General features: G+C 41.9%; 1 protein-coding gene across 1 annotated transcript in view; it reads left to right on the top strand.

Annotated features, from left to right (window-relative positions):
• LOC142935530 (transmembrane protein 132C) overlaps positions 1-7298 on the top strand; it is a 126643-nt gene extending 119345 nt beyond the window's left edge. Inside the window, exons 9-10 of the mRNA XM_076079939.1 lie at positions 4247-4438; positions 4941-7298. Coding sequence (XP_075936054.1) covers positions 4247-4438; positions 4941-6023 — 1275 coding nt within the window. The 3' untranslated portion in view covers positions 6024-7298. The remainder of the gene's footprint in view (positions 1-4246; positions 4439-4940) is intronic.
• Positions 7299-13330: the final 6032 nt, after the last annotated feature.

Genomic DNA, 13330 nt, shown 5'->3' with positions numbered 1-13330 from the left:
TACTACAACCAGGTGCTCGCTTAGGATGACACATGTGTCCGCCATCACCGTAAACCAACATCAATCTGGCGTTTACAAGATAGCACAACACAGAACAACACATTGTTGAAGCAGTGGACTGGAACCCTAATCGCCTTCTCTTTATTAATCAATAGAACAGCTGTGTGCACTGCAGGAGTGGCTACGTGTGTGTGAGATAGAGTGGTGTTTCCCTGTTGGCCTGGGCACGCTTTAAATGGAAGGAAAAGTGACTCGAAAGATATGTGAGATCGACTTGTTCTAAGCCGATCTGATCTGGGACTGATGAAATGGGAAACTGAAAATGTGTGCAATTTTTGATTGCTCGTTTTACTTCAAAGCTATCATGTGGTAGATTTACATCTTACTGATCTGTGCAGATGTTATACAGTGGAATGAAAGGGGGAATGGCACTATGGACCATTTAACAAACTGTATTTCAACACTTGGTAAAGCCTTAAATTCTCCATTTTCAGCAGCGAATATTAATCCAGCCCTGATTGTGACACAGTCAGCTCCGATCGATTCACTAGTGTACTGTGTGCATCATTGCACTAGTTCGGGGGGTGGGTTAAAAAGCTTCTAAAGACGTCATAAAGACTGGGTCAGAAAGGTTTGAAGATCATGTTTAGGCTGAAACTCCAGGTAAATTTGAGGCTATAGTTTGCATTTGAAATAAATGTGGGCACTTTTACAATGCTGTGGCATTAAAGCCTGGGATTTCTTTCTTTTTGGATAAAGTATCTATCAAAAGCGGTGCCAATTCTTTTTGTTTTCCTTCATTCCTTCATTTTGGCCATTGTGATTTCAACCCATTAGAAGTATATCATAGTGATGAAGGAGTAATGTCCTGTCATTTGTTTTATGTGAAGAGCAGCTTGATCTAGCTCTTACACAGGGAGTTATAATTGCTGGTACCTATAATATGTGGGGCTGAACGATTTTGAAAACATATCTAATTGCGCTTATTTCGAGTGATATTGCAATGAAGGTAGGATTTGGGATATTAGAGAAGTTTGCATATGATGTGTAGGCCAGGACATCTCTGCTGCACGGCAATATTTAATTGAAATTGGTATTTTGATACCCATTTCTCCTTTAATAAATATTTTGGAAAAGTCCATTTGCAATTTTAATACAATTTTGAATATTTGTGCAGTCTAACAATCCCCTGAAATGAAAATGATGTAATAAACATAAAGGTTAATGATTTGATATTTAATGCATCTTCTATGTAATCAACAGTCTGTAAGTGTCAGCCATGTTTTCAAACAAGTCTTTGGTATGCTGGTCAGGTGGTCGATGGAAAGGTTAAATCATACTGAATAAAAACATGGTCTTGATCTTGCACAAAGCTTTTGGTTTAATCCAGAGAAATCATGTAAACACTTAGACAAAGCAAAGCATGGATTCAGCTCCATGAACCACTCGGGTTACTTATTCCGAAGGTTTCCTTATTTTCCTAAAAACAACAAAAACCTTATTCAATATCTCCATTTCCTGTGACCTTTGTTTCTCCATATTTTTTTGTGAATGACAGCTGCACGCCTCCCTTGATTGGCTCCTTCTAGGCAGGATATTAGAAATACTGCAACATCCACGCAAGCATTGGCCTTTTAGCAACGTACAGAATGGGCTGGGGCTGTTCCATGATCTGACCATCACAAATCACAAATGATTTGTAAAAAGAACAAATATTTGTTTTGCATTTTCCGATATTTGGTCCTAAACTATCTTTTTATTCAAACATTGCATAAGAGGAAATATGGAAAGAACAAAAACTGTTTTTTATTTGTTTTTCCTTAAATTGATTTAGCATTATTTGCATTTGTAAATCCATTAATAAATAGCTCAAAGGTCTTATAAGACCAAGCTGTTGTGTAACATTTTCCAGTACATTGTTGAGTATCTTTAATATAGTCTTTAGTATAGTTTCCAATCATTTAAGTCCAGTCAAGATAATATTGTGAGTATACCTTCTCTCTATTAATGTAACCTCATTGTTGAGTGGTAATGCAGCTGCAAGTGGGGACTTATTGCAACAATAGTTACGCTGTTTGTATGTTCAGATGCAGGTTGAGAGACACACAAATAGCAGATATGGACATTGTGAAAAGCATCATGTGAACTTGAGAGCTCCTTCGTTTAAAACAAATGGAAGGATTTCTGCCTCAATCATCCGAGTACCAGTAATACAGCACCGATTCCCAAAGGCTTTGAATACATAAAATATTAGGAGTTTTATTTTTGATCAAACTGTTCAGAATTACAATGAAGGACTTGGATTTGACAATTAAATGAAAGCCAAGGATTTCAAAAGGCCACTGAGGTATTAGATGATTCCATAGTGGCCATATAATTGGTAATGTGATCATTAGTATACTGGGCTGCAAGTTGTACCGGAAGAAAAGGAATGAATCAATTTATTTCTCACATGTTATGGATAGACTACTTGCATGCAATACACATTTTGCCAGTAACCTTTGCAGACGTGTCAGTATGATAAGTCGGATGGACACGGTATGGCCGACGCCGGGTCGTTTGTAACGTTGTTGGTTGCAGTAGGCTGGATCCTGATGCACACAGGATTTTGTGGGGTCAGGTAGTGAAAGCCCTCTGAGATTTGGAGGGAAATAATACAAGAGAAGACAGCTTTGAATAAAAAGAGGGAAGCCTTGTAGGGGTCTTTAATTGCTCTCTGGTGGTGGAATGATGCAAACCTGTAAACTCGGGGACTGGTGTGAGGAAGGGTTGTGTCTGGGCATTACTGGTGAGGGTATCTCACGACTATGGATGTAGGCCAAAGGCAGACCCTGCAGTCTCTCTAATGGGTTTGAGAAGGGAGACGACATCTCTGAATAATGAACAAAGGACTCTGGTGAAGGGGCGGAGAAGGGGTCTGACCACTTCCACAGAATCAAGGAAAGGAGCCTTGACATCTCTGAGAGGAGAGCAGCACAAAGCCTGGACATTTGTTAGTGTATAGTCTTGGTTAGGTTTAAGAGGATGCGCTGGGTACTGGCTTCTTGTGGAGAGTTCTGTAGGGGTTATAGGATGTGCTTCCCGGCATCTTTAGAGGGGAAAGATTATTTATGCAGTTGGGAAGCGTCTCCTGATAAGAGCAGATGATACACAACCTCTTGACACTTTCAGGCAATCAGTGTGCTCGCTTATTAATTCGAGTGAAAGCCACCACCAGTCTGCCTGTTTAACCTTTACACTCATCTCAGAGGTGAGGTTAAACATTATGCCCATGTTTTGAGAGTAGGATGATTTTAGCTGTGCTTAACGTTCAAGGATATGTGTGGGAGGCAACAGGGAAAATGAAAACAGGGAAAAGGGTCTGTACAAATGAGGCAGTGATAGGTGCTGACAGTTCATTATGGCTGGTAAATGCGGCCATGAGGGGGCGGTTGGAGGAGAGACTGAAGCCCTAATTGGAGCGGATGGGAGGGATACTCATCTCATAACAATAATCACAACTATTTACACGCTTACGCCTCTGGCACCTCAGGGAGGCGGAGAATGTGTTAGTGGGGTGGGGTTTATATGTTTGCATGTGAGGTTAGAGGCGTTTTTATGTTCGTGTGCGTTTGTTTACAGTGTATCCCAATATTCTTAGCTACGCAGTGTTCATGTGCATGTGGTCTCTGTCGCTAATTAGAGTTTATAATACAAAGGATGTGCCATTTTTTTGTTCCATTTGCATGTTTTTATTGACCCAGTACACAAACAAGTACAGGAAAAGTAAAAGAAGGAAGTTGGTTGAGTGACCACTTCATTGTACCCATTTTATCACATTACCCTTACCAAGTCATTCTACTGTCTGAATAACTGTAACAACTACCAGGATTTGGTTTTTGAAGACTCAGACAAATGATGTCATCCTGGCGATAGCAGCCTTTTTCTTGAGCATTGGTATAAATATATGTATTTTTGTGTTATGTTTGCGTTTTTCTTCAAGACTTAATTTATAGTACTGGACTAAGGTTACATTTCATTAGTTGTGGACCACTGGAAGAAGGAACTACAAAGGCACTTCTTGATAAAACTCAAATTAGAGTGCATGCTTTGGCTCTCAGGGCTCAGACATCTTATCATCTTTAGAGACATCAGTGTCAACAACAGTGGCTACTAGCAAATTGGCTCCTCCTCTTCATTCACAGCAACAGTCATTTTGGATCTTAATAGACCCACGTGAGTAGCAAATGTTTCTGTGTGTTGACAGGTGCTCTCCCCTCTGACATCATCGGTCCTGGCTGAGAGGAGCATCAGGGTTCTAGATGATAAAGTGAGCGTGACAGAGCTGGGGGTGCAGTTGGTCTCTGGACTCTCTCTGTCCCTGCAGCTCAGCCCGGGCAGCAACAGGGCCATCGTCGCCACTGCAACCACACAGGAAGCCATTGAATCACTCAATCAGGTACTAATCCACGGCATCCAAATATTTTGCTGTTTTTTTACAAAATGAATCATCCTTTAACATTGCCACAAGAGGATGGTCTTTATTAGCGCTCCACATTGTATATGGCTTACAAGTTCAGGGCTGAATCAGAGTTAATATGAAGTCTATGATATGTGTTGCAATTTTCCTTTTATAATGAATTCACTCTCGATATAGTGAAGCCATCTCTTTGATTTGCATATACAACCACTGAACAGCGCTGTTATTCTCGTAATTAGAATTTCAAATGGAAACGGCTTCTGTCTCTTCCCTTGGAGAGAAAAGAATATTTGGCTTTCAGGATAATAGTTTCATTTCCAATTTGCGCTTTTCTACTGTAATTAAGGCTCACTTTTGCTTTCACCATGTTCCTTTGTTTTATTCTACAGTCTTGTGCATCAATTGAACGTGTGCAGATCACTGAGGCACAGTTATTTTTGCTATTGTAATAATAACAACTTCTGTTTGTCAATTTCCTTAGGAGTCGCTTATCAGCGCTTGGCTCCAGTTCAGTGATGGATCCATGACTGCTCTAGACAACTACAACCCTGCCCATTTTACCCTGACAGCCACCTCTTTGGATGAACAGGTGGTGGCGGTGCAGCGAAGTGCAGCATGGAAATGGCCAATCATTGTTGCCAAGGGGGAGGGTCAGGGTTTGCTTGTGCGTGTTGAAATGAGCCCATCGGAGGTGTGCCAGAAGGGAAAACGGCGCACTATCTTAGCCACTGGAATGGCAAACATACAGACAAGGTTTGGTCAGCCAGGGGAGCAATACAGACAACCAGGAGACCGGCGAACACGTCCTGATCCTCCATATTATGGCGGTTCTATCGCTGACGTGGAAACTGGGTTAATCAACCGTGGAGCCACTACAATCAGGGGCCATGTCCCAGTGAGACCTAATGGAGGCCGTCTATCAGCCGACAGCGGGGCCAGGGTCCCGAATGAATTCTCTGAATATCCAGACCAGGCAGAGCTGCCTCGTAGCCGCAGCACTGATGACGACCTGTTACCATCCCGACGAGGCCTGACAGACCTGGAGATTGGTATGTACGCCCTGCTGGGAGTCTTCTGCCTGGCCATCCTGGTTTTTCTCATTAACTGCATCTCTTATGCATACAAGTACCGTAGCAAGCAGCTGTCCCTGGAGGCCCCAGAGGCAATGCCCCATGCCCACGACTGGGTTTGGCTGGGCCAAGACGAGGGGCTATGTCTGCAGCAACAGCAGCAGGAAGAGCTGAGCGGTGCCCTAGAGGAGGGTAGTCAGTTACTGAACGGGGGCATTCAGCGTGGAAATATTGGTGTTGGAGGCTGTAGTTCTAGTGGGAGGGATCACAGGAACGAGTCCCTTAACTCACCCACCACCAAGAGAAAGAGGGTGAAGTTCACCACCTTTTCCAACATCAAGTCCAGTAATGGATGCCCTGTGCTCAGCCCATTAGCACTTGTGCAGACCAGTGAGATAAAATGGGTATGTCCGGACATCGAGCTTGGGGACTCACAGGATCTTCGGAACTACATGGAAAAGCTTAATGAGAATGCAATTAAGAACACTGCGTAGGAGGTGCTGGGTGTTTTCAATGAACTAAAGAGAAACTCACCTGAATGCCTTCAGAATAAGGAGGGAATGAGGGTTGGAGGGTGAAAGGAAAAAAGGGGTGCAGAAAAGAGACTGGGACTGCTGATGAACTGCTTCTAGTCATAGCAACAGGAATAGTCCGTTCAGCTTCTGTTATGTCCATTACTCAGAGAGTGTTAGGCAACGGACCACAATAAGACGTGATTTGCCACGACACCACAGCAGAGTAATGAGGGGGAAAATGTGATCTTGATATTGTTGCTTAACTTCAATGTATGTTGTTTGTCTTTACTTGAGGTTCTGTTTCCTTTTCAATGCGCCATCTACTTTGTTTTACGTTTTCTTTATTAATTCATCCATTTTTGTTGTTGTATTTGTTGTACTTTTTTGCGCTTTGTTGCTTTTTATAAGAGTTGCCGTATGCTCTGTACCACATGTCAGCAAAAATAGATTCTAGGGGAGAAGAGTTAAAAGCAATTTTGTATTGTTGTATAGTTTGATTTGGAGGTATTATATGTATAGTAACATTTTGTAAAGTGCTGTTTGGTTTCGGTTTAGTTTAGTTTGTAGCTTAGTTTTCGTTTTGTCTTCAGAAACCAGATCCAAGCATGATGTTATTAAGAGGAGGCATGTGTGTCTGATCTGGTACCTGAAATGACAGTATGTAGATAACTAATACCAATACCTCTGGAGACATGTCTGTTTAATATTATTGCATTCATTCATCCTGGACCAGAGTTGGTTTCAGTATGTTGATATTGATTTAAGAATTTCCGTTAGCCCGTACACCTTAACCCTGCTTATGTTATTGTTATTTTTCATGGAGCGCCCTTTTATTCAGTCGCGTACTTCACATGACGCAGACTTTTTACACTACTTCAAATCCTAATATTGCAAATCAAAAAAAGGCAGTAGTCACATTCAACAGAAAAACACTGATCACCATCAACAGACAATCACATGAACAATGTATGGGTCAATCCCCTTCATTTATAATGTTCCATAAAATCAGTCCACTTTACAGTTCGTAAGGTCTAGGTGGAGATCTGTACACATAGTTAATTTCTTAAACTTCTGTATATGACATTTTGGATACCAGTAAAAGCGCCATGACAGTGAGTGACAAACTGTGAAGTGAAAGTCTGACCTCTTCACTCTTTTGACTTAATATGTCGGTATTGGTCAAGTCCATCCTTTTCTATCTCTGTTTTAAAATTGGCTGCTGGACTAATTAAAACTGGAGGTGACTCTTCTCCATCATGCTGCTGTGTGAGTCATTGGTCTGGCTGTTGAATTCTTCTCTTGGTCGCCTTCAAATGTCTTATGCGGCGTTCAGTCGTACTCCGCCCTCTTGTGTCACTTCTGTTTGCAAAAAAATATGACAATTATGACAATTTCACAAAAAATGTCTAGCTAGGTAAAATTGTGAAGTGATGACACTTTGGACAGACATGGATGTAAACATGTCTGCTTGGCAGAGGCATACAACCGCAAGGCGGTAATGCCAGTTTTAAAAATGATGGATTCTGGGAATGACTCATTGGGTTGTTGCACCCCACACTGTGATTAGATAATAAGCAAAAGGCGAAAGAAACTGTCATAATACGAAAGTTCAACGAAGTGTGTATTTAATTACGAGAAACTATTAAAAGCACAAACAACCTTAAAGGTTGTCATCTCAGATTCCATCAGTGGAGGCAAAGAGGCAGTGCATGGCTGATATGTGTAAGAAGTCAAAATGATAGCCGTTCAAAACGAAATGCTGTTTTCAGAAGAGGAAAGAACAAAGTATAATAAATGTCATCGCCATCATTTAGCGCTATATAATAATACATGAGTCACAGTTTTGTATCATAAGCAGCTGTTAAAAAGGTTCCAGGCATGTTCTCCAGAGCCCTAAAAAGTCGTTTTTCCACAGGATCACAGACGCGCTCCCCTTTCTAAAAGGGCAATCTAATTAGAGATTACTTAGTTCAGTCTTATTACATGTTAATGTGGCATTTCCTGTGCAATTTGTCTTGCACACTTACGGTAGCTCACCTATGAATCTACTCAGATATAATTTGCACCCTAATTAAAGCAAAGCCAGCGACTGCATTGGAGATGTGCCCAGGTTACCGGGAAAGTCTAACGCCCACACTGCCTACCTCTACCTTTGCGAGACAGCTGGAAAGTTGTTGTTTTTTCCACTCGATCCAAGTTATTTAATATGGAGTACCTGCCCACACAGGGTTCCGATCCAATACTTCTATTGTCCTGGATAATACAGCTGTACACACTTCAGGTACATTTAAAGTTATTTAAACCAATCCAATGTATATGCTTGGCAATAGTTCTGCATTGCATGAAGAAAAAATTGTCTGTCTGTGCTGGATACGTGGAAACACCACGCACCATGGTTGACAGCCAAACAATATAGATGCCGAGATTTAAAGCAGGAGATTTCACGACACACGCACTGCTCTGGTAGGCGGTGTGCAGAAGGAGCACCAGCGATGGTGAGGCTTTTGTCTTTTTAAAAACCTGCCTCGGGAGAGTGCTATATTTTTGGATTTAGTCAACAAATCTCAGTAGATGTACAAAATAAAAGCCTTCGCAACATCTATATTAACATACATCTCTACAAAGTACTGGTGATGATGTGATGGTCAGACAATAAATCAAACATATTTTGATGTTTTAGCTATGATCAAAAAACGGAGAAGGTGCGTATACTATTTCCAGCTCTGCTACAGTGCAGACACTCTTTTCTCTTGCTCTCTGCTTTGCTTATATTGTTTGTTTTAAGCTTTACAGAGCTTATAATGTAAGGTGGTTTCCTGTCACAACTAAAGCATTGATAGGATGGAATGCTAATATATGACTGAAACTCCTGGTTGCAATCATTGACTATCAACTGCCTTTAGTTCCCAAAAAAGCGACTTACTGGACTTCTGACAGCAGTGTCTCAGACAACACAATGCCTCTGTGCTCATCCGCATCAATGAAGAACACAGGACTGCCATACGTTTCTACAGAAGATTGCCATACTCAAAACACTGCAAAAGAGTTGTTAACTCTGTCAGCTAAGCAGAACTCAACTTGACACGATTTAAAGGAACAGCCAACTCTCAATGACACCATTACTTTTCCCAGACTCACTGAAGCTCAGTCAAGACATGTGTGGTGACTGGGATTTCTACCTGCTGGGATGATATTAAATCTAAAGACAAATGCAAGCCTGTACTGTACTCCTAAGGAGGGCCATTTAGGTCCTCCGCTCAGCCAACTTTGTCCCGGGACATCCGGCGGACGGCCAGAGGCAGATATAAACACAGTCAACTAGAAAAGATGGCTAGCTAAACCTCCATGAATGATAATGAATCTCCATGAGAGGAAGGGAGATGGGTGCTGATAAGAATGGGCAAGGCGAGAATTATGAAGAATTTGAGCCAAAAGAAAAAGGTAAGACAGGCATGAGAAATGAAGCAAAAGGGGGAAAAAACCTCTAAAGAGACATTTCAACCTTTGGTTGTTAGAGCAGCGGCTATCAGATATATTAGCATTAAGTCAAAACATACTAATTCCAAGGTGCTATGGTCTGTGACCTATGGGGAAAAAATGATATCTCAACACCCCAAAATGAATCCAATTATTCTACATGTGGAAGTCAGTGCTGTTTGCAAAGGTCAATCATTTCATTGAACAGCTTTTAATGGCCTTGGCAAACTGGAAGCCCAGTTGTTTAATAGTGGACCACTGCCAATGGTCAAAAGAGGGATAACAGGTTTGGCAGACTTATCATGGAGCACTTGGCTCAGCCAAACCTGTGGTCTGAAAGGGATCTACTACGTTGATGGCTTTGATCTGTTCTGGGGGTGTAGGTAGCTGGTCAGGACAGCTGGCCTTCACCCAAAACTATGGAGTTAAAGTACTGATGGATCAATATTGGTTTGGCCTGCGACACCCATCAAGGTGAAGCAACCTCACTCACAGCAGCCTCATTGCCACGAAGACAAAACATCACAGCCACGACGTCAACATGCTGAAAACCAACCCCTCCTCCCGTCCCTTTTCCCTGCCTCACTCGATAAAATAGAGCTCTGCCATGTCGCTTGCCTCCGCCCCAAACAACCACGTTCTGTGACACCGACCTAGACGATAATGAAGACGGCAGAACGAGAAAACAGCTCTCTCCTGTCTGTGCTGGTTAGACTGATGAGGCCAGCGAGGTCACCAGATGTTTGCCTCATCTCCCCTTCCTCCCCTCTTCGGGTTCTCCCTGACAAGCTGAGATCGCAGATAAAGGAGCTGGATGTGTTGCAATTGGATACCACTGAGTTGCAGTGCCGGATCTCTAAACACTGCCAGTCATATCAACACAAAGCAAATCTGCCAGGCGCAGACAAGAGAGAGGATGCCTAGGACATACAGGGTCCATGCCCCACCTCTACTCCCCCCAGTATCCCCCATTTCTCCTCTGCTGGGCATGGACTTACCTCATCCTTAACCCCATCACTGCCAAGGAGTAAAGTGAACTAGATGCAACCAACTCACCCGGCAAATTCATCAACCATGATATCCTCGTCAGGTACAATCTGCCCTCAGCCCTGTCAGAAATAATCTGAAACTGGCCCTGCTTAATGTTAGGTCTTCAACAAACATCATTTTAAATTAACGAACTTATCATTGCTTTTAAACTTGATTGTATCTGTTTAACAGAAACCTGGTTCATTGAAAGTGGCAGTGCAACTGCACTTATTAAATCAAGCCCTCCTAATTTCAATTTAACAGATGTAATCAGAGGGGAAAGAAGAGTAGGAGGAGTTGCAGCCTTATTTAATGATGCTTTCTTGTGCATTTGTATTGAGCACAAAGACGGGCCCACCAACAAGCCTCTCTAATGTCGTCGCAACTGATCTTATTATCAATTCTGTGTTTTACCTGATTTGTCTATTACTCCTAAAGTCCACACAAGGTCAACTGTTGAAAAGTGTTACCTCAGTGAGGATACTGGTGCACTCTTCATGGAAGCTTTCTCTGCATACACTCGCCTTGCCCTCAGTGAATTACCTTCTAAACAATTTAAATTACAAAATTGAGAATGGCATTAATGGCATTGTATTTGCTGGGGTTAAATCATCAACCCGAAAACAATTTAGAACTGAGAGGGACTTCCTTGCATCTGAACACCTTATCACTGACAAATGCAATGAATTTGTTGACTTCTTCAGTAACAAAATTCAGCAATTAAAATATCAATGTCCTGCCAAAAGATCACAGGGAAGGAAGATGGCAAAATGGACAAGATTTGATGCTATCGACTGCAGCACTCTGGAGGAAATTGAACAGCATCTCACATCGTCTACAGTACGAGCTGTCTTGATCCTGTATTTATTTCTCTATTCTTAACGTATTCATTTCCTTTAAAAAGTTGTATATTCTATAAACTTTTATGTTTTTCCTTCTTTTTTTAAATTTCCTTTGTTTATGAAGTGTGCTATACAAATAAACTCTCCTTGCCGATATAAACTCACAATATCCATATGTTTTACACATTTTCTAATATGTTCTGAGGCCTGGTATTCATTATTCATTTCAACTGGAATTTCTGCAGCATTCGAAAGACTTGGTTGAAGCTGAGAGTGTGAGTGACTCAAATCCACTGTGTCAGATTCTGTCAACTACTATTATTGAGCCGCTGGCCCTATTATCATTTCCCTAACTATCGTGTATCTCCCTGTTACCGCTGTTGCTCTGATTTTTTTCTCTCCCGTCTCCAGCTTGTCTTCCACCAACAGGGTCAACACTTGCCCCCTGACCTTCCTTCAACCCCTCTTTACTCCTCCGGGCCATCACTAACTGTCCCATTTTCTGCCAACTTCTGTCAACTCCTTCCTGTAATCAAGGCTCCAACCGATTCATCTGTAATCATTCACTTAGTGACCGTGGCAAGAAATTGTGTTTTTTCTGAAACTGCACTTTCATTCCTTTCCAAATCTCCTAACCTCTAAGTAACGACTCAGTGGACGTCTTTATCGCACCGGACCACAAACAGCCCACTCTGCCCCACTGAGATTTTTCTCCCTGCCACTGAGGCTCTCCAAACTGCTCCACTTGCCTTTCACTCCTCAGTCTAAACCCTCTTAGTCTTGTGCCTGTGTCTTCGGCAATGAACTGCCAGGTATTCTCCTTGCAGACATGAGGATCTCTGGATTTGCACTCGCACTAACTAACTATGTGACAGCTGCTGTCATGTATAATGGAACGGAGCCCTGTAGCCATTACAAACCATCTCCACTGACATCCCCTATGCCAATACATTACTGGTTATCCTATTTCACAACTTCTCCATACCGTTGCTGTGCCAACAATCCTCCACACGACCTTTACTCCTTTTCTTCTCTTCTCCGTTTCTTTTCTCGCAGGTTGAGGCGAGCATCGCCAATTACACTCCTGATGTCACCTATCAACCCTCAATCTGACAGTTGCCCTTCATCTAGGGTTTACACTCATTACCTTATCCAGACAGTGGTGGAAAGGGTTCGGAAAGACACAAGACTAAAATCAGGTTGTGGTTTTAATCCTGCAAATGAAGCCTTTTGGAGAGTTTTGAGATAAGAACACAACAAGAAATCAACATGCAACCTCTCTCTCTCTATATATATATATATATATATATATATATATATATATATAACCCCTATTTGTTTGGAAGATGAGGCCATATCTTACAAATTGCAACTTTAGAGGGTAAATAATTATAATAAACATGATGAAAAAAGTGCATTTCATTGATGTACATAGCACATTTCATATCACAAAGGGATTCAGGTATTTGTCCTACCAGGCTGGACATGCAGTATGCCCGTACGGTGGAGCCGCAAACAAACGTCACGCTGAATCTGCAAAGCAAAGAATCTGGGTTTGAAATAAGATGTCTTCAGTTAGATGCTGCACACTTCCATGCTTGATGAGGGGGGAATCACGTGTCCTCAAAAGGTAGCTGAAACTGTCGAATGTGGGAGGGGGATGGGCCTAATTTTACTGGCAGACTACAAATTGGCCAGCAACAATGTGTCTCCGCCGTTTAAGTCTTGCTAGGAAAGTAATCATTTTGCCAAGATCATTTGGCATGGTCTAAAGAATACACTAAACAAAATATGAAATAGCATAGAATCATGTGTTCATTATTATGAAGTGCTTGAGGTGGAAAGAAATAAGTGCCGGTACTGCCCTTATTCACATGTTAAAGCCTACTGTATATCACAGCCTTTGTCTAAACATTTGATTGTTTGGTACAAAGTCCT

Source organism: Anarhichas minor, unplaced genomic scaffold (genome assembly GCF_050575085.1).
Source record: "Anarhichas minor isolate MPS153535 unplaced genomic scaffold, ASM5057508v1 ptg000073l, whole genome shotgun sequence".
NCBI classification, from domain to species: Eukaryota; Metazoa; Chordata; class Actinopteri; order Perciformes; family Anarhichadidae; genus Anarhichas; species Anarhichas minor.
Note: the sequence above shows the minus strand (reverse complement) of the source record. Positions and strands in the feature narration are given on the sequence as shown.